General features: G+C 42.1%; 1 protein-coding gene and 1 long non-coding RNA gene across 4 annotated transcripts in view; one reads left to right on the top strand and one right to left on the bottom strand.

Moving 5' to 3' along the window:
• chata (choline O-acetyltransferase a) overlaps window positions 1-7,314 on the top strand; it is a 47,418-nt gene extending 40,104 nt beyond the window's left edge. The window contains exons 12-14 of the mRNA XM_070865360.1: window positions 28-90; window positions 4,279-4,416; window positions 7,045-7,314. Of these exons, the coding sequence (XP_070721461.1) occupies window positions 28-90; window positions 4,279-4,416; window positions 7,045-7,314 (471 nt within the window). The remainder of the gene's footprint in view (window positions 1-27; window positions 91-4,278; window positions 4,417-7,044) is intronic.
• LOC139234684 (uncharacterized) lies at window positions 6,629-20,804 on the bottom strand. Of its 3 annotated transcripts, none has more exons than XR_011588325.1 (5): window positions 20,766-20,804; window positions 15,575-15,651; window positions 14,861-14,981; window positions 10,954-11,011; window positions 6,629-7,195 (listed from the first exon to the last, which is right to left on the bottom strand). It is a non-coding gene; the product is annotated as an uncharacterized lncRNA (long non-coding RNA). The 3 variants fall into 3 exon arrangements; XR_011588326.1 differs by having other exon boundaries at window positions 14,861-14,917; XR_011588327.1 differs by lacking the exon at window positions 15,575-15,651 and having other exon boundaries at window positions 20,766-20,794.
• Window positions 20,805-20,862: the final 58 nt, after the last annotated feature.

Here is a 20,862-nt window from a genome sequence, read left to right as displayed (position 1 = left end):
TGTGTGACGCTTGCCTTCTGATGACAGAACCCCCAAAAAATGGAGCTTCTCTGGGCTGCAATCGATGCACAGACCAATTACACTGTTCTAGTAAGTGAAATTAATTTCAGTTTCAAATGCTGCGTTGGTAAATTAAAAGTTTTATTGATTACATCTTTTATGGGCTAATTAATTAATTAGTTACATTAACAGTGAAGCAGTAAGTGGTGATTTTAGTAACTGAATACACTTCCAGTGCTGAGTACTTTCATTAGTTATTCAATACATCTTCCAGTTTTCAATATTTCATATCATTCTCTAACAGGAAAGGAAAGACTGTTATTTATGATCGCAAGACAGGGGAGGGAAAAAATCCATATTTTAACATCTTAGTGGCTCGATATTAGGACACTCTACCGTGCTGTGATGTTTCAATTTGTTATGGTGCTTCAGGATTATACTATGATGCAATCTATTATAAGATTTAATTTAAGGCCAGAAAATTTAATTTCCTTTAAGCAGCAATAATTTCAGTCTCTCTGACATTCACGGATAAAATTTGTTACCATCTAACAGGTTTTAACTTAGTTATAAAATAGATGCCTGAACTGTTGGAAGAAAAGAAATGCATCAATGTATTTAATGTTCTTCTTCTTCAAACCACTGGAAACTGAAATTATAATTTAAAGGGGCAGCACCGTCACTAAAGGATGTTTGCCAAACCTTTTGTTTGCAACCCCAAAGTGATACAACAACAACTTGTATTTATATAGCACCTTTAAAGTAGTGCAATGTCCCAAGGCACTTCACAGGAGTGTTATGAGACAAAAAAATTTGACAACAAGCCATGTAAAGAAAAATTAGGGCAGGTGATCAAATGCTCGGTCAAAGAGGCAGGTTTTAAGGAGCATCTTAAAGGAGGATATAGAGAGGTCAAGAGGTTTAATCAGGGAATTCCAGAGTTTAGGACCTAGGCAACAGCAGGCACGGCCAGCAATGGTTGAGCAATTATAATCAGGGATGCTTATGAGGGCAGAATTTGAGGAGCACAGAAATCCCAGTGGGGGTGGGGGAGGGCGGGCTGAAGGAGATTGCACTGGTAGGGAGGGGCAAGGCCATGGAGGGATTTGAAAAGAAAGAGAGAATTTTGAAATTGAGGCGTTGCTTACCTGGAAGCCAATGTAGGTCAGAAAGCACGGGGGTGATGGGTGAACAGGACTTGGTGTGAGTTAGGACACGGGCAGCCGAGTTTTGGATCACCTCAAGTTTACGTAGGGTAGAATGTGGGAGGCCAGCCAGGATTGCATTGGATAGACAGGTCTAGAGGTAACAAGAAGTGATGATATCACAATCGCTTATAAATGACATCACCACGATGGAAATAGCGCCCTTACCTCCGCAGACAACATAAAATAAGGAGGAATGACTCTTAAGCAGTCACAGTAATCCTAGCTGGACACAATGACAAAGCACAAGAAGGTCCATCAGCATCTGAAAAGAAAAAAGGTTGTTGCCGGCAGGTTCAACCCAGTTCTGCCAAAGGGCCCCACCTAACATCGATCTTTTCTCCTTTACCAAAGTTGACCAATCCTACTGTACGCTTTCAGTATTGTCTGATTTTATTTCTGATTTCCACTATTCACAGTTTTAGTCCCACAAAGGGGCCCTGCAGTGTCCGAGTATCCAACGCTCGCCCTCCTTTCCCATCTGCAAAGTAATGTCTTTCTCTCTTCTCTCTGTCACTGCATTCACCCATTCTGCCCGAATAGTGTCTCTCCCTCACCACCACTGCACTCAAACATCACAGCCTACTTCATCCAACTTGCAAGTAATGACTGAATCAACCAAAATCGATGCAGTAATGTTAGCCGGTAAAATTGCATCTGAAATGAGGACCCTTTGAACCTAAATAATTTGGATGTGAAACAGAGTAACTCGGAGGAAACAGGAAGTAGATCTTTTCCTCACTATTATTTGGACCAGTTGAGTACTTGGAGACAGAGGAGGTCCAATGAAGGTTATATCCCCAAAGCACTGATTTCTTGCTGTGAACTTTTAATATTTTCATGTTTGTACCTGAATTTATTCCCAACGTGGGAGGGAGAGGGAATAAAGGAGCGTAAGTCAGTTTATTGACTCTCTCAGTGCATTCCACACCCTCGATGGTGCTGTTGACACAATAAGAAAATAATCAAGATCTCATCGTTACAGCTTTATCAAACAGTTCAAACAAGTTTTCCAAGCAGACTATTCCCAGGTAATGGAGCAACTTATCTTGCACAATAAAACTGTCCCTTAAAAACACAAATAACTTTTTTTATATATATATGAAATTAAAAAAGGCTATTTATTTTCCTCTTGTAATATTTAGATGTCTAGTACTGTATTATGAGCTGGGATCACTACTATTTCCTTTCTTCTCCTTTACGAACTTTATTCATTCCCATGTCTTTGGCCGAGGTTTTGGTCAGCTTCTGAATCGTTCCTTTCACTCGGAGTTGAATTTTTCTCATGCCTCTGTGAAGCCCCTGACACATTTTTCTATAAAGACATAATATAGATACTCGTCGAAAACACAAGATACTGCGGGTGCTGGAAATCTGAAATAGAAACAGAAAATGCTGGAAACACCCAGCAGGTCAGGCAGCCTCTGTGGAGAGAGAAACCGAGTTAACGTTTCAGGTCGATGACCCTTCATCAGAACTGGAAGAAGTTAGAGTTGTTACAGTTTTTAAGCAGGTGCAGAGGCAGGACTAATATACAGGTGCAGCGTCCAAAATCCAGAGTTCCCGAATCTGGAACGATCAGTGCCAGAGTTGTTGGGAATCTGTTAAATGTTCCGGAATCGGGACCCGATGATGTTGCCGACATCTGGCCTTGCCTCGACCCGTTCGCTGCCTTTACCTTGGGGCCTCCTCGCTGGCCCGCCCGAACACCACCTCGGCAGGGGTCTGCCCGCCCGACAACAACCTCGGCGGGGCCGGACGGCCCGAACAGCTCTGCGGGAATCACCCCACCATCACCCACCACCCCTCCCCACCTTTCTAACGTTCTGAAATCCGGAAATACCTGAACCTGGACTCGGCTGTTTCTGGATTCGTGTCGTCAGAAAACAAATCAAAAATACGGAAAAGCTCGGAATCCGGAATGGCCTCGGTCCCGAGGGTTCCGGATTTTAGGACATACTAGTTGCTGTTTTGAATTCGACATAACCTCACGCTACAGCATTTGAGGTAACTAGCAAGCTCATCAGGAATTTTGTATTTCAGTTTTAACAACCTGTTTTTTGTCACAAAACACTGTATATTCAGTCACAAAGTCTACGCTGTGTCTACATAAATTACTTTGCATTCAATTTTTGGCAGCAGTAATCTTTAGTACTGTCCAACTTGTAAGACTAGGTGTAATGGCTCTTTCTCTTCAAATTATTCCAAGTAATATTCCATAGTGTAATACATTGCTTTGGGAATGTTATAAAGCAGGTGTATTCCAGAATAGTGAGAGGTAGTCTGGACTCCATGGTGTTATGGGTGGCGGCACTGAATGAAGGAACAGATGGGATGGAACAAAAAATAGACTCTCCGCTATGCCAATCTCACCTGCTTCTTGCCAGCTGGTAAAGTGTGTCACTGACATTTACTTAGAGCAGTAACCTTTTCAGTAACCAGAAGAACGTGGTCTTAAGAATAGGCATATCTTCATAGGAGGGCAACATCCTGTAATCCTTTATAAATGGCCTAGAAATTTGGGAGCGCCCATTTTCCTCCCGGTTCCACAGTCAGAGCTAAGTAACGAACATACGAAAAATGACAGACAGGTAAAGACCATCTAGTTCATCGAGCCTGTCCCACACAATCCCGATATTTTGTGTATCACAACATTATATACTCCACCCCACCCAAACCATGTGATCTCCGAGGAGAGACAAAAAAACAGATAAAAAATCCAAGCCAATTAGGGGGAAAAAATCTGGGAAATTTCTCTCCAACCCATCTAGTCGAGGAGATTATTCTGGCTATTACATTTTTTTTTTAGTTTTTAACCTTCTTATTTGCATATGAAAAGTACCCAATGCCCGCATCAGTCTCTTGTTTGACCTTACCCAAAATGCCAGGCGGTGTACTTCCAGTCGGACGTGTGTGCACCCGTCTTGCCCACCATTTTGGAGACTTAGGAGGCTGCGTAGTCCCTGATAAATGGGTGTTAGACGGCCCAGTTTCTAGGCACTTGAGTTTATACTTGATAACGTTAGTTTATATAAAGTAATGAAATGTGTTCCCATTTTGGGCTATGTTTTAGGCCATTACTGGGATGGCAATAGACAATCACTTACTTGGACTGCGGGAGATGGCAAAGGAACTGCAAATGGATTTACCCAAACTGTTCACTGACAAAACATACCTGATGAGTAACCATTTTACCCTCTCCACCAGCCAGGTGAGTGTCTAAACACTATCATACCAAGATTCCTTAATTTGCTTGTATTTGTTAAACAAGAATGCAAAAAAGGGACAACTGCAGTGCCAATGCCAGATGCCTTGGAATGAGAGGATGCAAATCTCCACATGATGTTTGGTGTCCAAGTTTACATTGTGGTGAGGTCAGTCACTTCCTCACAAGGAGGGAGGGGAAGGTTGCAGAGCAAATCAAGCTGGGTATTCTCAAGCACTGCTCAGTGACTGATTTGAAAGCAGCTTTGACTATGGTAATGGAAGCGGATTGTTGTCTTGACCTGGCATATTCTATGCAACAGGGAATCAAACAAAAGCGAGAAAAAAAATCATATCTGAAAATACAAATAAGAAACTGCTTTCAATTTCTGGAACAGAATTCATTTCATTTCATTGTGGTCTTGTTGAGCGTTCACTGCAACACTCAGCTAATCCTACCCCACGATACCCAACACATCGAACATTGAGAAAGGCAGCACATCTCAGTAGACAGCAGTGAGACACTCCATATGTCCCAACATACAAAACTGAAATGCAGTGAATGCCATGAAATGCAGTGACTCCTAACAAAAAGCACCATACACCATGAACACTGAGACTCTGACATCCTGGACACTGTGGCCGGGCAGCTAACGGCATCTCTTGTTGGTTAGACTTGCCCTTGCACATTTAGGTTTTCTTAATTTTTTGCGTGGGAAGTCGCTGAAGAGATGATCGCGTCGCAGCGAGGGAAACTGGTTACCTGGGACCCGAGTGCACAGGACAAGCAACTGTGCATCTCCATAGCCAATAAGATTAAAGGATTGTGAAATTAACAGTGCAAGGACTGAGGGGACGTGCAAGAATGGGTAAATTCAACATCAAATCAGGTACATAAAGAGAAATAAAGAGAGGGAAAGAAAGAGGATTGAGAGAAAGAAAAGACAAAGGAAAAGTAAAAAAAAGTAAAATTTTACATTTTTCAAATCTCCAACAACAATTCAAACCTGAAGGAATGAGACCCCACACTTGAACTAATTAATTTTTGGCGGCAGAGAGGTCACCTGGCAGTAATTAACACATATCACAAGGGTCCATAGACTGAAATTAAAAAGACCTAACTTTCTGTGACGTGTTTAGTTCGTATTTACTGTGTAAGTGCAGCAACTTCCTACCGTTCAATGCATTTCACTGGTGAGCCAGCCAGCGAGATACGTTTATTGTGAAGTGAACAGCATCTTGGACAGCAACTTTTGGATTTCTGCATTTAACCGCGCATCTGTCCTGACCTGAAGCTGCTGCAGCATTTGTACATAATTAACGGGGAACATTAATAGCCTCACCGTTATTTTTGACAGCAAATTATGGTCCAATGTAAAAACATGCCACCACGAGTGGCTGATACATAACTCAAAGAGCTAGTAAATGTTATTGTACCAGCACCACTTTCCTCCTCTGAGCTGGAACTTCCATAATATTATCTACATTCACTTTTATTTCCTTTGTTGTCTTCAGAAATGCACTGGATTGCTTCTGGTTTAATGTACCTTCAAAGGATTTCCCTAACACCAAATGAAGTATTCCTTGAATCTATTTTACAAAAGGTATAAATTGAATTGAAGCATCAGGATTCCTCTGGAAATTCTGTGCTTATACAGCAAGACTGGTCATATTCCCTCTGGTTTCACACCCTCCATTCCAGAACCCAGTTGCATAGCTGGACAGCCATGTGTGCCACCACTAACTACAGTCATGATGATATCTCTATAATAATTGGACCTTGGCTCAAAACTTTATGATGTTATATTGTCTGCTTTATAATTCATAAATATTCAGCTACTAGGCAGGGGCGGTGTTATTTCAGGGAGCGTGTAATTGAAAAGCAATTATAATAGAAGTATGATCAGTGATAACTTATCAGAAAAGTCTATGAAATGAATAGCATATCTTGGGGATTTGTCAAAGCAGTATTGATGGGAGAAAGTTCAGTTGTGTGTACAGGACTGCGCATGTGTAACAGACAGGGGTGAGGGGTGGGGGGGTGGATTAACCACGGGGCGGATGGGGCTGCAGCCCCAGGCCCACCAGAACATGGGTCCACCTAATAAATGTAGGAAAAAATATATAAATCCTCCCAAATAGGCTGAATAGAATAGACAATAAGAGGAAAACAAGACCGAGGAAAATATTGTTTATTGACCTAACGTGTACATACCTATTTTTGCAGAGACAATATCTTTACTATTTGCATATATGTATAGGAATCTAGTATTGCAATGTTACCAGAACCAGAATATATACCTACTTGGTACAGAATATATGCTTTCATTGTTGAATATACTGGCCTATGTTTTCAGACTCAGAATCATATACATAATGTAACGAACATGAACAAACATAACTATCGGCCCATTGGGATCAGTTTGCCCCGGGCCTATCAGGCCCTGAATCCAACCCTGGTGGCTGAAGTGTTGTAGTGTAAAAAGTAGGTATATATACATTTAAACAATACCCACATCTCAAGATTGTGGAACAGGCAAGCGTAAGGTGGTTATATTTACCCAATCAGTCTATCTTATGAGCATTCTGTGCCAGAGCTCAGGAACATTAAGTTCTGCCTTCCATTGGTCTGCAGGTACCAACTACAATGGAGGCTTTTCTGTTTTATGGTCCTGTGGTTCCAGAGGGTTACGGTGTTTCCTACAATCCACACTTGGATCACATTATCTTCTGCATTTCCTGCTTCAATAATTGCAAGGAGACCTCTTCTGCCATGTTTGCAAAGGCTGTGGAGAAGAGTTTTAAAGAGATGAAAGACCTGTGTGTTAAGTGTAACACCAAAGCCAAGCAAAGCTTCACGGGGGACGCAACACAGGTTCAAAATGGAAGGAAGCTGTGCCATTAAATGTTCTCAAACTCTGATTGGACGAAATGCACAAATGGTCATTTCTCTATGCAAAAGGAGAGCTTACTGTAATCAATGTGTATCAATTTGGAGCCTGCAAGTAATCGGATGGCATATTAACGCGCTACTGTTTGTACATTATGACTGAAAAGATTATAAACAAATCAAAATGTAGCATTAGCTCTACTGTAACAGTGTGTTAGTAATGTGGAAAATAGAAAATATATGTTCTGCACACCAGTCCTGGTCTGCCAAATAAGTTTTCATTATACTTGAAAATGAAATCAATCTGTGCCACCTAACTTGTATCTTGGTTTTAATTTATGTAACACATGAAGAGAATGTATTTTGTTTATTGATGAACTTGTTTTGTGTCATTGTGGTAACATAATTATAAAAGATTAGAGATTTAAATAACCTTGGTACCCGTACAAGCAACGTGATGTAATCACGTTGATCACATCAAATGCTTTTTGTTTTCTGGTTATTTGTTTGTCCTGAAAACCACAAAGTCACCGTGCTAAAAATATATGGTGTATTTGGAGAATTTGAGCTTTAACTATAAATGTTTCACATGTCCTGTTGTAAGTCTTGCTGGAAGTATTCTATGACTAGTTATCGTAGCAATAGGATGTAAAAGTATACCCCAGGATACTGGTGCAGTCACAACCACGGCTGCATTCTCGCAGCTTGCTGAATATCAAGACATGTGGCGTGTTTAGTTCTGTAAAATAATTGTGGTGGGGAACAAATGGTGCATCATAAATCAAAATGTCAATCAGAAGAAACTATTTTTATTTAAAAGTCAGGATCCTTGCACTCCTGCTCCTATTTATATAAATTATGATTATGTAACAAAGGAAACATATTTTACAAAATAAATCACAGGAAAGTCAAATATATATGTATAGTCAGTACAGTCCAAGAACTATTTATTGTACATAAATACATCTTTGAGAGAAGCAAGGATGAGAAGAGGCGATTCTGGTACGTCATGCTTAAAGCAATAAAAAGTTCTATGTATTTTGCATTATGTGTTATGTTCTGACAGTGTGTATTTCTTGTTTGGAATGTAAATCATTGTGAGTGAGTGGGGTGTTATTAACTTGATGTTCATTGTCCATTGCCAAATCTTGGCCTCTAATGTTGCCTCCAGAGGCAGGGTGCTCAGAGTTGGTGCTATTGACCAACTACCATGGACAATTGTGCAATGCTGTTCAATAAAATATTTATTGTGAAAGCAGTGAGCGGTCATTATAATTGCACAAAGACTGACTTGTGCTGATCCTGTGATTCTGCTCTTGCACATCCCCGTCTCAGAATAGGCCGGGCGTCAGTTTGCTGGATCCTAAGCCAAAAGCAATGCCAGGAATAAAGCATTGCTCTCATCTTAGGAACAAATACATAAAAAAATGATAACATTATCACGATAATGTTAGGGGTATGTTACTGGACTAATAATCCAGCGACATGAGTTCAAATCCCACTATGGCAGCTGGGGAATTTAAATTGTTAATTAAATAAATCTGGAGTTAAAAAGCTCGTGTCAATAATAGTGACCATGAAACTATCGGATTGTCATAAAAACCCATCTGGTTCACTAATGTCCTTTAGGGAAGGAAATCTGTCGTCCTTACCCAGTCTGGGCCAATATGTGACTCCAGACCCACAGCAATGTGGTTGACTCTTAACTGCCCTCTGAAATGGCCCAGCAAGCCACTCTCAATTGTACACAACCGCTACAACGAAGTCACTTTGGGAGTACCTTCACCACACGGACTGCAGCGGTTCAAGAAGGCGGCTCACCACCATCTTCTCAAGGGTAATTAGGGAGGGCAATAAATGCCGACCTTGCTAGCGACGCCCACATCCCATGAATGAATTTTTTATAAATACATCACAGGCCTGGAGTTCACCAATTGTTCCTGATTTTAAGAGTTTAGAAATTTAGAGGTTTTCGTTATGAAGAAAGGCTTGAAGATTTGGAGCAGATGATATAATTTTGAAGATGGTGAGATGGTAAACAGTGAAAGTTGGCTTCTAGCAATTGGCTACACAGCCATAAGATTAGAATTACCATTGGAAAAATGAAGTACATTTTCACACAGAAGTTGAATTATCACAAGTGACTATTGATAAAGGAATTGGATAGAGTATTTGAAAATGAAGACCATAAAAAAGTAGAGGGAAATGGTAGTGGAGAGCTCCTGTTAGAGTTGCATGGATAGAATGGCCCCCTACCCTGCTGTAATTTTTACAGTCCTATTCCTTATGTTCTTATTCCATTTATAGTCAACATAATCAGGCGCTTCAGTCTGCACTTTTCCATGAGCTGACTATTATTTAATTTGAAATGCAGTTTAGATCTAGAGTTTTTGTTCAATAGCACAGCTTTGGAACAAGTATGTATAAATTTATGTGGCAGGTTGCGAGATTAAACGTCACTCCTGATTGATCAGATGAAGTGTTCTCAAAATTATTTTGCCGTAAATTCTTGACAGCGGGCATTGTAAGTCAGGACTGGGAAAGCAAAGTGACACTTAGCATTTCTTCATTTGCTGCCACAAAAATTAACTTTTTAATGTAGATGCCATGCATGCATTAATAATCAGGAGTTTGTTTAAATATGGTAGAGACTTTGCAAGAGTCAAGGTGATAAACGTGTGTGTTTTTTTTGCAGAACAAGATCTGCAGTAGGTAGGAATCACCTGACTGGGAAGGAACTGCATTCAGAGAAAACAGCAAGAAAAGTGACAGACTCGTCTGTGAAGGGCTTTATTAATGCTGGCTAAAATATCAGGGGTGTAGAGAAGTCAGAATCCCATGTCATTTTCATTGAAGGAACCTGTTCTGAATCAATAAGCTTCAATTATTCAAATTGTGTCATAAAAGCAATGCAAGGGGAGAGGAGAAAAGGTACTGATTTTTCTTATGAATTATTACAAATTATACTTCAAGAAAGTATACTTTGTAAAACATCACACACCAGTGTCTATGGCTCAGTGGGTAGTATGTTTGCCTCTGAGTCAGGAGATTGTGGGTTCAAGACTCACTCCAGGGACTTGAGCACATAAACCTAGGCTGACACCCAGTGCTGCAATGACAGAGGTGCGGCCTTTCGGATGAGACGTTCAACCGAGGCCCCGTCCATCGCAGGTGGACGCAAAAGATCCCAAGGCACTATTTCGGTGTCCTGGCCAACAGTTATCCCTCAATCAACATAACAAAAACAAATGATCTGATCATTATCACATTGGTGTTTGTGGGAGCTTGCTGTGCGCATAGTGACTGTCGCGTTTTCCACAGTACAACAGTGACTAGACTCCAAAAAGTACTTCTTTGGCTGTAAAGCGCTTTGAGACGTCCGGTGGTCGTGAAAGGCGCTATATAAATGCAAGTCTTTCTTTAAATCCTTCTATTCCACACTGACTTGTGAATTCCAGCTTAAACTTTAGCTGCTGTGAGCATATTTTTAATTTTATTAATATTGTAAAACATATAAAAAATAATATAGGTGATAGAAAGTTAGGCTGTGATTGAAATCTCAGCATTGAGATGACATCCATAAACAACTCAAGTTTCACTCTCAAGGCTCGTGTCACCTAAACGCTGTGTCAAGATTACAGTCTTATTACTCACTTTCAGCCAGCCATAATTCTGTTCCAGTTTCAGGTTTACAGAAGCTTTCCTTTCCATCCTATAAACCAATCGCCACAAAATCAGGCCATGCAGGTATTGCACAAAAAGTACATGAAGAATTAAAAAAAAAATAGATGTATATACATACACCTTAAAACTTCTACAATTTACATAAACGTAGCACAAAATAATACTCAGACAAAATTCTTAATTTTATATGGTTGGTCCTGGGTCATTTTGTAGTTTCAGAAAATATATGTGCCAGAAAATATCACTGTACTTCAAAAAAACCTTGAAGTTCTCCAGCAATTCCTCAAAATATACTTCAATAGAAGACAAATATCGGTTGGCTTTACTTGGTTTGATGTCTGTTTGCATTCTAGTTATCAATATTTGCAGAAAGTCAAGCTCTAGACACCAGGCTGGCCCCTTTGTAAAGACGATAGTTTTGGCAGGCCACAAGGGTGACTGCTGGGGTCAATGGAAATGCCATGCTGTTGTTATTATGGGCTCCCATTCTGATTTTGGGATTAAGACACATTGGCCCGGAATTGGCGGTTAGCAGCGAAGCAAAGCGTTTGCCACAGCCCCTAAAGAACGTGTAATTGATTTCAGCAATCTACAGTGGGAATTCCCCAGTGCGGCCTGCTGTGATGTCAACAGGCTGTCTAAGCAATCAATCCCATTGCTAAGTTCTCACATACAGTGAACCAGGAAATGACAAGCTACTTTTAGCTGGACTTTTTAAAAAAATGCTCGAGTGCAAAACAAAGATTGAGGCTCTCAGATGGGGATAAGGTAAATCTTTTTAAAGAAGTTTCTTAAAAATTGTAATTTTTGTTAAAATAGAGATATTTGACAGTCCACAAAATTTAAATTAGTTTTCAGGGCCATAACCTTTGTCCATGAACGGATCAGCCATGTTCGTATTGAATGGCAGAGCATGCTCGAGGGGCCGTATGGTCTATTCCTGCTCCCATTTCTGATGTTCTGACATTCTGACGTTCTGATGTTCTTATTGTTACGTTTAGAATAACTCCACAAGACTGTATATCTTAAGCTCAAACTGTTATGACCTTGGCCTCTTTATTGTAACTCCAGAATGATGCGGCAGCATGGTAGACTGCCTTTTATACCTGCTTGCCCAAGGTGTGCAGGTGACCCTTGGGTCTCCACAGGTGCGCTCCCTGTTGGCAAGTCTTACACATTGGTAATGTTTATATACATAACATTTATGTTCTTATGTTACCAGTCAATACGCTGTTAAAATCCCAGTTTCACCTAATCCAACAAGGTCTAACTTTGGGGGTGCGGGAGGGTCCCACAGTGCAGCCAGTGTCGGAGCAGTGAATGACTGACTGCAATTTCAGGATTTCCGTGTTAGGATGTGCATGAGCTACATCCTGAAGTTTGGGTCAGTTTCAACGGGGTAATGAAACAGTTAATTCAGAGACCATGGGCCAGAACTTAAAGAAGGGTAACTTTGAAGGTATGAGGTGTGAATTGGCTCGGATAGATTGGCAAATGATACTTAAGGGGTTGACTGTGGATGGGCAATGGCAGACATTTAGAGACCGCATGGATGAACTACAACAATTGTACATCCCTGTCTGGCGTAAAAATAAAAAAGGGAAGGTGGCTCAACCGTGCCTATCAAGGGAAATCAGGGATAGTATTAAAGCCAAGGAAGTGGCACACAAATTGGCCAGAAATAGCAGCGAACCCGGGGACTGGGAGAAATTTAGAACTCAGCAGAGGAGGACAAAGGGTTTGATTAGGGCAGGGAAAATAGAGTACGAGAGGAAGCTTGCAGGGAACATTAAGACGGACTGCAAAAGCTTCTATAGATATTTAAAGAGTAAAAGGTTAGTAAAGACAAATGTAGGTCCCCTGCAGTCAGAATCAGGGGAAGTCATAACGGGGAACAAAGAAATGGCAGACCAATTGAACAAGTACTTTGGTTCGGTATTCACTAAGGAGGACACAAATAATCTTCCGGATATAAAAGGGGTCAGAAGGTCTAGTAAGAAGGAGGAACTGAGGGAAATCCTTATTAGTTGGGAAATTGTGTTGGGGAAATTGATGGGATTGAAGGTCGATAAATCTCCAGGGCCTGATGGACTGCATCCCAGAGTACTTAAGGAGGTGGCCTTGGAAATAGCGGATGCATTGACAGTCATTTTCCAACATTCTATAGACTCTGGATCAGTTCCTATGGAGTGGAGGGTAGCCAATGTAACCCCACTTTTTAAAAAAGGAGGGAGAGAGAAAACAGGGAATTATAGACCGGTCAGCCTGACATCGGTAGTGGGTAAAATGATGAAATTATTTATTAAGGATGCCATAGCAGCGCATTTGGAAAGAGGTGACATGATAGGTCCAAGTCAGCATGGATTTGTGAAAGGGAAATCATTCTTGGCAAATCTTCTGGAATTTTTGAAGATGTTTCTAGTAGAGTGGACAAGGGAGAACCAGTTGATGTGGTGTATTTGGACTTTCAGAAGGCTTTTGACAAGGTCCCACACAAGAGATTAATGTGCAAAGTTAAAGCACATAAGATTGGGGGTAGTATGCTGACTTGGATTGAGAACTGGTTGGCAGACAGGAAGCAAAGAGTAGGAGTAAATGGGTACTTTTCAGAATGGCAGGCAGTGACTAATGGGGTACCACAAGGTTCTGTGCTGGGGCCCCAGCTGTTTACATTGTACATTAATGATTTGGAGAGGGGATTAAATGTAGTATCTCCAAATTTGCGGATGACACTAAGTTGGGTGGCAGTGTGAGCTGCGAGGAGGATGCTATGAGGCTGCAGAGTGACTTGGATAGGTTAGGTGAGTGGGCAAATGAATGGCAGATGAAGTATAATGTGGATAAATGTGAGGTTATCCACTTTGGTGGTAATAACAGAGAGACAGACTATTATCTGAATGGTGACAGATTAGGAAAAGGGGAGGTGCAACAAACCTGGGTGTCATAGTACATCAGTCATTGAAGGTTGGCATGCAGGTACAGCAGGCGGTTAAGAAAGCAAATAGCATGTGCCCTTCATAGCGAGGGGATTTGAGTACAGGGGCAGGGAGGTGTTACTACAGTTGTACAGGGCCTTGGTGAGGCCACACCTGGAGTATTATGTACAGTTTTGGTCTCCTAACTTGAGGAAGGACATTCTTGTTATTGAGGGAGTGCAGCGAAGGTTCACCAGACTGATTCCCGGGATGGCGGGACTGACATATCAAGAAAGATTGGATCAACTGGGCTTGTATTCACTGGAGTTCAGAAGAATGAGAGGGGATCTCATAGAAACGTTTAAAATTCTGACGGGTTTAGACAGGTTAGATGCAAGAAGAATGTTCCCAATGTTGGGGAAGTCCAGAACCAGGGGTCACAGTCTAAGGATAAGGGGTAAGCCATTTAGGACCAAGATGAGGAGAAACTTCTTCACCCAGAGAGTGGTGAACCTGTGGAATTCTCTACCACAGAAAGTTGTTGAGGCCAATTCACTAAATATATTCAAAAAGGAGTTAGATGTAGTCCTTGCTACAAGGGGAATCAAGGGGTATGGCGAGAAAGCAGGAATGGTGTACTGAAGTTGCATGTTCAGCCATGAACTCATGGAATGGCGGTGCAGGCTCGAAGGGCCGAATGGCCTACTCCTGCACCTATTTTCTATGTTTCTATAACGGGGAACGTTGTTCATTCGCCGTTATTACCCACTGCAAATTCCAGCTCATTGTTGGGAGAATGCAGATGGATCTTTACACTGCATCTACCCGAGGCGATATGTCCCTTGGGAATGCATAATACTGACACTGGGTGTAAAAAAAGGGCAGCAATAAAAAGCTTTCATTCCCCAACTTTAACATTCCCCACCTTGAGCATAAACACTGTAAAAGGATGTGGAAATTACCTCAATGCATTATTCCATTCTGATCGCCTTCCTTGCCTCTCCCAGCGAAGCGGTTCACTTCCGATCAAAGCAATTAGAATTTACATTGTTCAATAAATTCGACAACCATTTCTGCAGTGATCTAATGGATGACACTACATAATTATAGCAGAGTATTTTAATGTTTCATTTTGTGCTCAATGTTCACTTGCACATGACCTGCTCTGGCCTTGTAACTATGGCCCCAAGTTTCCACATGATTTGCTCCTGATTTTTAGGAGCAACTGGTGTAGAACGGAGTATCTTAGAAATCGGAATTCTCATCATTTAGTTTGCTCCAGTTCTAGTCAGTTAGAACAGTTTCACTTTGGAACAGAATTTTTTTTTCAAAAGGGGGCGTGTCCGGCCACTTACGCCTGATTTCAAAGTTTCGTGAGTGAAAACTTACTCCAAACTAACTTAGAATGGAGTAAGTGAAGATTTTTGTACGCTCGAAAAAACCTTGTCTACACTTTAGAAAATCAGGCGTAGGTTACAAATCAGGCGTAGGGAATGGTGGGGGGGGGGGTTTAAAGGGAAGTTTACAAACATTAAACACTTCAGTTTTACAAATAAAGAGCCATCATCAATAATAAATGATAAATACATCAATAAATCAACCAATAAATCAATCCAAAAAAATTAGTAAGATATAATTTTTTTTAAAAATCAATAAATAAAACATTTTCTACTTACCGACTGCACCCTCAAAGCCTCCCTGATAAAGTGCAACATCCCCACTGACACCTGGGAGTCCTTGGCCAAAGCCCGCCCTAAGTGGAGGAAGGGAGGGCGCTGAGCACCTTGAGTCTCATCATCAAGAGCATGCAGAAATCAAGCGCAGGCAGCGGAAAGAGCATGCGGCAAACCAGTCCCACCCTCCCCTTCCCTCAACGACTATCTGTCCCACCTGTGACAGGGACCGTGGTTCTTGTATTGAACTGTTCAGCCACCTAAGGACTCATTTTTAGAGTGGAAGCAAGTCTTCCTCGATTCCGAGGGACTGCCTATGATGATCAGAAATGAACAAACCAAAACCTCAGACCTAATTGTGGCTTCAAAATTTTCATTTTGTCTAAGGGGAGAATTAATTGAGCTACATAAAATTATGAGGGGCCTGAAACAGAAGAACCTACTTTCCTTAGCAGTGAGATCTATAACCAGGGGGTGTAGATTTAAAGTAATTGATAAAAGGATTAGCGGGGAGTCGCAGAGGGTGGTGAGGGTCTGGAACTCACTGCCTGAAAGGGTAGTAGAGGCAGAAACCCTCACCACATTTAAAAAGTACTTGGATGTGCACTTGAAGTGGCGTAACCTGCAGGGCTACGGACCAAGAGCTGGAAAGTGGGATTAGGCTGGGTAGCTCTTTTTCAGTCCGGTACGGACACGATGGGCCGAATGTCCTCCTTAGGTGCCATCAATTTCTATGATTTATTTGTGATTTATCATGGTTTTATAAAGACAAAATTTCACCCAATCAACTGCAATTGCCCAGTAGAAATTTTTCACTACATACAAAGTGTGTATGTGGGGTTTGGGTGGAGGTGAGTGTGACTCGTGCAGAGCACATGCCATCTCTCAAGTGACCCTGGAGACAAAGTACTTCCAACCAAATGTTAATATTTTCACATTAATTTCTTAGTTATATTTACAAATGCATAATATAGGGATGTTGCATTTAACAGGGAAATTCCAGCATCTCATCCCTGGATTTAAAAAAAGTAGTAATGACTATAGTAAGGATTAAGGAACGCAAAACATATTACCTTTAAGACCACATCCACCGATATGTGGAGAGTGAAAAAGCAGCTCTCGCTTCTGCTGGTAATAAGGAATAGAAAAATGCACTGACCTCTTCTTTGTGGCACATCTTAGAACATTTTCGTAAAAGACTGACATTCATTGCAGTCCACTTTCTGTCTCTGGCAAATTCTGTTTTAACTTAATTAGAAATGGTGAATCATACCATACTGTCATATCAGACTCAGTTCATTTCCAAAGAAAGGCTTGCATTTATATAGCGCCTTTTACGATCATCGGACACCCCAAAGCACATTTCAGCCAATTAAGTACTTTTGGAGTGCAGTCACGGTTGTAATGTAGGAAACGCGGCAGCCAATTTGAGCACAGCAAGCTGCCACATACATCATTGTCATAGGCAGTCCCTCGAAATCGAGGAAGACTTGCTTCCACTCTAAAAGTGAGTTCTCAGGTGGCTGTACAGTCCAATACAGGAATTACAGTCTCTGTCACAGGTGGGACAGACAGTCGTTGGTTTGCCGTATGCTGGTGATATTTTCAGCAATGTGATAAGGACCAGATAATCTGTTTTTATGTTATGTTGATTGAGGGATAAATATTAGCCAGGGCATCAGGAATAACTCCCCTGCTCTTCTTCGAAATAGTGCCATGGGATCTTATATGTCGACTTGAGAGAGCAGATGGGGTCTCGGTTTAACGGTTCATCTGAAAGATGGCACCTCAGACAGTGCAGCACTCCCTCAGTTCTGTATTGGAGTGTCAGCCTAGATTTTTTAGTGCTCACATCCCTGGAGTGGGACCTGAACACACAACCTTCTGACTCAGAGGAGAGAGTGCTACCCACTGAGTCATGGCAGACAACTCCGTTCAACATGGAACTAAACAACCTGTACACCCCACCAATGACCACAGAAACTGAGATGCATCTCACAAACAAGACAGCAGTGAGTCCCTTAAACCACCCTGAACCACGACATTGAACACGAGGCTTCAATCCACAGGAAAGGCCAATTGGTACTATTCTATCAACGGACTTGTTTTGTATGACGGGAAAAGCTTATAATGGGATGTCTAGTTTGACTATCTATTCGATGGCCTCCTGAGATACTGAGTGGATAAATGAGGTGTCTCTCGCAACAGATCTCAGTGGGCAGGTTGATGGGATGTGTTGTAGGGCCTGGGGCTCATGGCCAACCTATGGGTTGATGAGAAACATAGAACACATAGAAACATAGAAAATAGGTGCGGGAGTAGGCCATTCGGCCCTTCGAGCCTGCACCGCCATTCCATGAGTTCATGGCTGAACATGCAACTTCAGTACACCATTCCTGCTTTCTTGCCATACCCCTTGATCCCCCTAGTAGTAAGGACTACATCTAACTCCTTTTTGAATATATTTAGTGAATTGGCCTCAACAACTTTCTGTGGTAGAGAATTCCACAGGTTCACCACTCTCTGGGTGAAGAAGTTTCTCTTCATCTTGGTCCTAAATGGCTTACCCCTTATTCTTAGACTGTGATCCCTGGTTCTGGACTTCCCCAACATTGGGAACATTCTTCCTGCATCTAACCTGTCTAAACCCGTCAGAATTTTAAACGTTTCTATGAGATCCCATCTCATTCTTCTGAACTCCAGTGAATACAAGCCCAGTTGTTCCAGTCTTTCTTGATATGTCAGTCCTGCCATCCCGGGAATCAGTCTGATGAACCTTCGCTGCACTCCCTCAATAGCAAGAATGTCCTTCTTCAAGTTAGGAGACCAAAACTGTACACAATACTCCAGGTGTGGCCTCACCAAGGCCCTGTACAACTGTAGTAACGCCTCTCTGCCCCTGTACTCAAATCCTCTCGCTATGAAGGCCAACATGCCATTTGCTTTCTTAACCGCCTGCTGTACCTGCATGCCAACCTTCAATGACTGATGTACCATGACACCCAGGTCTCGTTGCACCTCCCCTTTTCCTAATCTGTCACCATTCAGATAATAGTCTGTCTCTCTGTTTTTACCACCAAAGTGGATAACCTCACATTTATCCACATTATACTTCATCTGCCATGCATTTGCCCACTCACCTAACCTATCCAAGTCACTCTGCAGCCTCATAGCATCCTCCTCGCAGCTCACACTGCCACCCAACTTAGTGTCATCCACAAATTTGGAGATACTACATTTAATCCCCTCATCTAAACATTAATGTACAATGTAAACAACTGGGGCCCCAGCACAGAACCTTGCGGTACCCCACTAGTCACTGCCTGCCATTCTGAAAAGTACCCATTTACTCCTACTCTTTGCTTCCTGTCTGCCAACCAGTTCTCAATCCAAGTCAGCACACTACCCCCAATCCCATGTGCTTTAACTTTGCACATTAATCTCTTGTGTGGGACCTTGTCGAAAGCCTTCTGAAAGTCCAAATACACCACATCAACTGGTTCTCCCTTGTCCACCTACACATGCTTTTGTTTTTTTCTCTCTCATGACCGCTGTTGATGATTCTGCCATTTCCATTTACACCCTATCTAGACTCATCTTTTGTTTGTTAACCTGTCCCATTACCATCTCCTTTTGCCGTGCACCATCACCCCTTTTGTCTCTTCATCTCTCCACCCTTTTGTTCTTTCCTCCCCTTCCCCAAATTTCCCTGCCCCTACACTTACTTAAAAATCTGTTACATCTCTAACTTTTTCCAGCTCTGACAAAGGGTCATCGACCTGAAACAATCACTCGGTTTCTCTCTCCACAGATGCTGCCCGACCTGCTGAGTGTTTCCAGCATTCTCTGTTTTTAATTACACATGGTCTTCCTGTGTGTGCTCGTTCACCGAGAACTTGACAGCTAATGTCATGAATCCCGAAAGGGGCTGTAAAGGTCTGAAAAGCAGTAACGTAACAATGGATTGCAGCACAATGATTGGAGGATTTTGCTCAGGTGACAGGTGGCGAAAAGATTAAAAACTCATTGCACCATTGATCTCATTTCAACAGCCACCGAACCAAAACCTGGAAGAAGAAAAACAAAATCACATACAAGACACAAAAATTGTCCAAATTGGGTTGGAGATAGGGCAGCTAATCTCAGAAGGCCGAATCCTACACACAGCCACTCCTCAAACTTTATAAAGAGTAACGGTATGGATAGCCTTAGTATAGTATTAGGCAGTCTCTCGTGTGAGGATGACCCGCTCTTCCATACCAAAAAGGGATGAGTTCACAGGTGTTTCAATGAGGGACCTGACAATCTCGGTCCCGAACTACATACTGAAGGGTGGAAGGTGCCTGTGCATGGATTCTTTTAACGTGGGTTGGCCGTTGCACACCAGCCACCACATAGGCTTGACAGAGCTAGGTCTTGATCCAATGGCAAGGGTTAACCAAGACGACTGGAGACCAGCTCTGCTGCAAGGACCTAGTGCGCACACATACTCTGACTATCCATAGATCGCAGTGTGGGCTGGCCCGTGCTGCCACTGGGCCCTTGCCTCTTCTGGGCCCCGATCTGTCACTGCTCCTCTACCCCGATCAAAAATGGTGCAGTCAGAAACAGGACATCAATTAGTCTCCTCTTGGAGACATCAAATGTAAACACTGTTATTTGAAATATCAAAATATAGAGGCCGTTCACCTGCTCAGTGTGTGGGAAGGGATTCGCTCAGTCATCCAACCTGCTGAGACACCAGCGAGTTCACAAGTGACTGCAGGGGTTGGATTCTTCTGTTCTTGCTGCTGTTATTCACATCCTAATGAACTGTCTGTTAGTTGGCGTTTGTTTCTGCTGATAATAACGCTTCAACTAGGCTGGATAACCATAAACACTGGCCCAATCCCGCTGCCCGGGTAAAAGACGGGCTAGAAGTAAAATATAAGTAACATAGTCGTGGGATGTGTGTGTGTGTGCGGAGGGACAGCCAAAGTGGTGAAAATTCGCTGGGACTTTGTGCAACAAACCATCAAACCATGCTCAGCTCAAACTACAAGTTAACTTTCAATCTAAAAGTTAACTTTCAAGCAGCACTCCCTAAAGCAGAAAGGTTGCTGTCCTGCCAGACGGAGTAGGAGAGATAGTGTGAAAGATGGCTAGAGTTCCAGGGGAACCAATGACTTCTCTCAGTCTGTTTAACTGATGTTACCTTTAAAGTTCGCAGCTGACCCTCGCTCCCCTCCGGAAGTTTACAGCAATGTGACTTTCAAGCGTGAGTTCATTTCCTTAGCAACGTTTGTGTTGTT

This window comes from Pristiophorus japonicus, chromosome 22 (genome assembly GCF_044704955.1).
Source record: "Pristiophorus japonicus isolate sPriJap1 chromosome 22, sPriJap1.hap1, whole genome shotgun sequence".
In the NCBI taxonomy this organism is placed as follows: domain Eukaryota; kingdom Metazoa; phylum Chordata; class Chondrichthyes; family Pristiophoridae; genus Pristiophorus; species Pristiophorus japonicus.
Note: the sequence above shows the minus strand (reverse complement) of the source record. Positions and strands in the feature narration are given on the sequence as shown.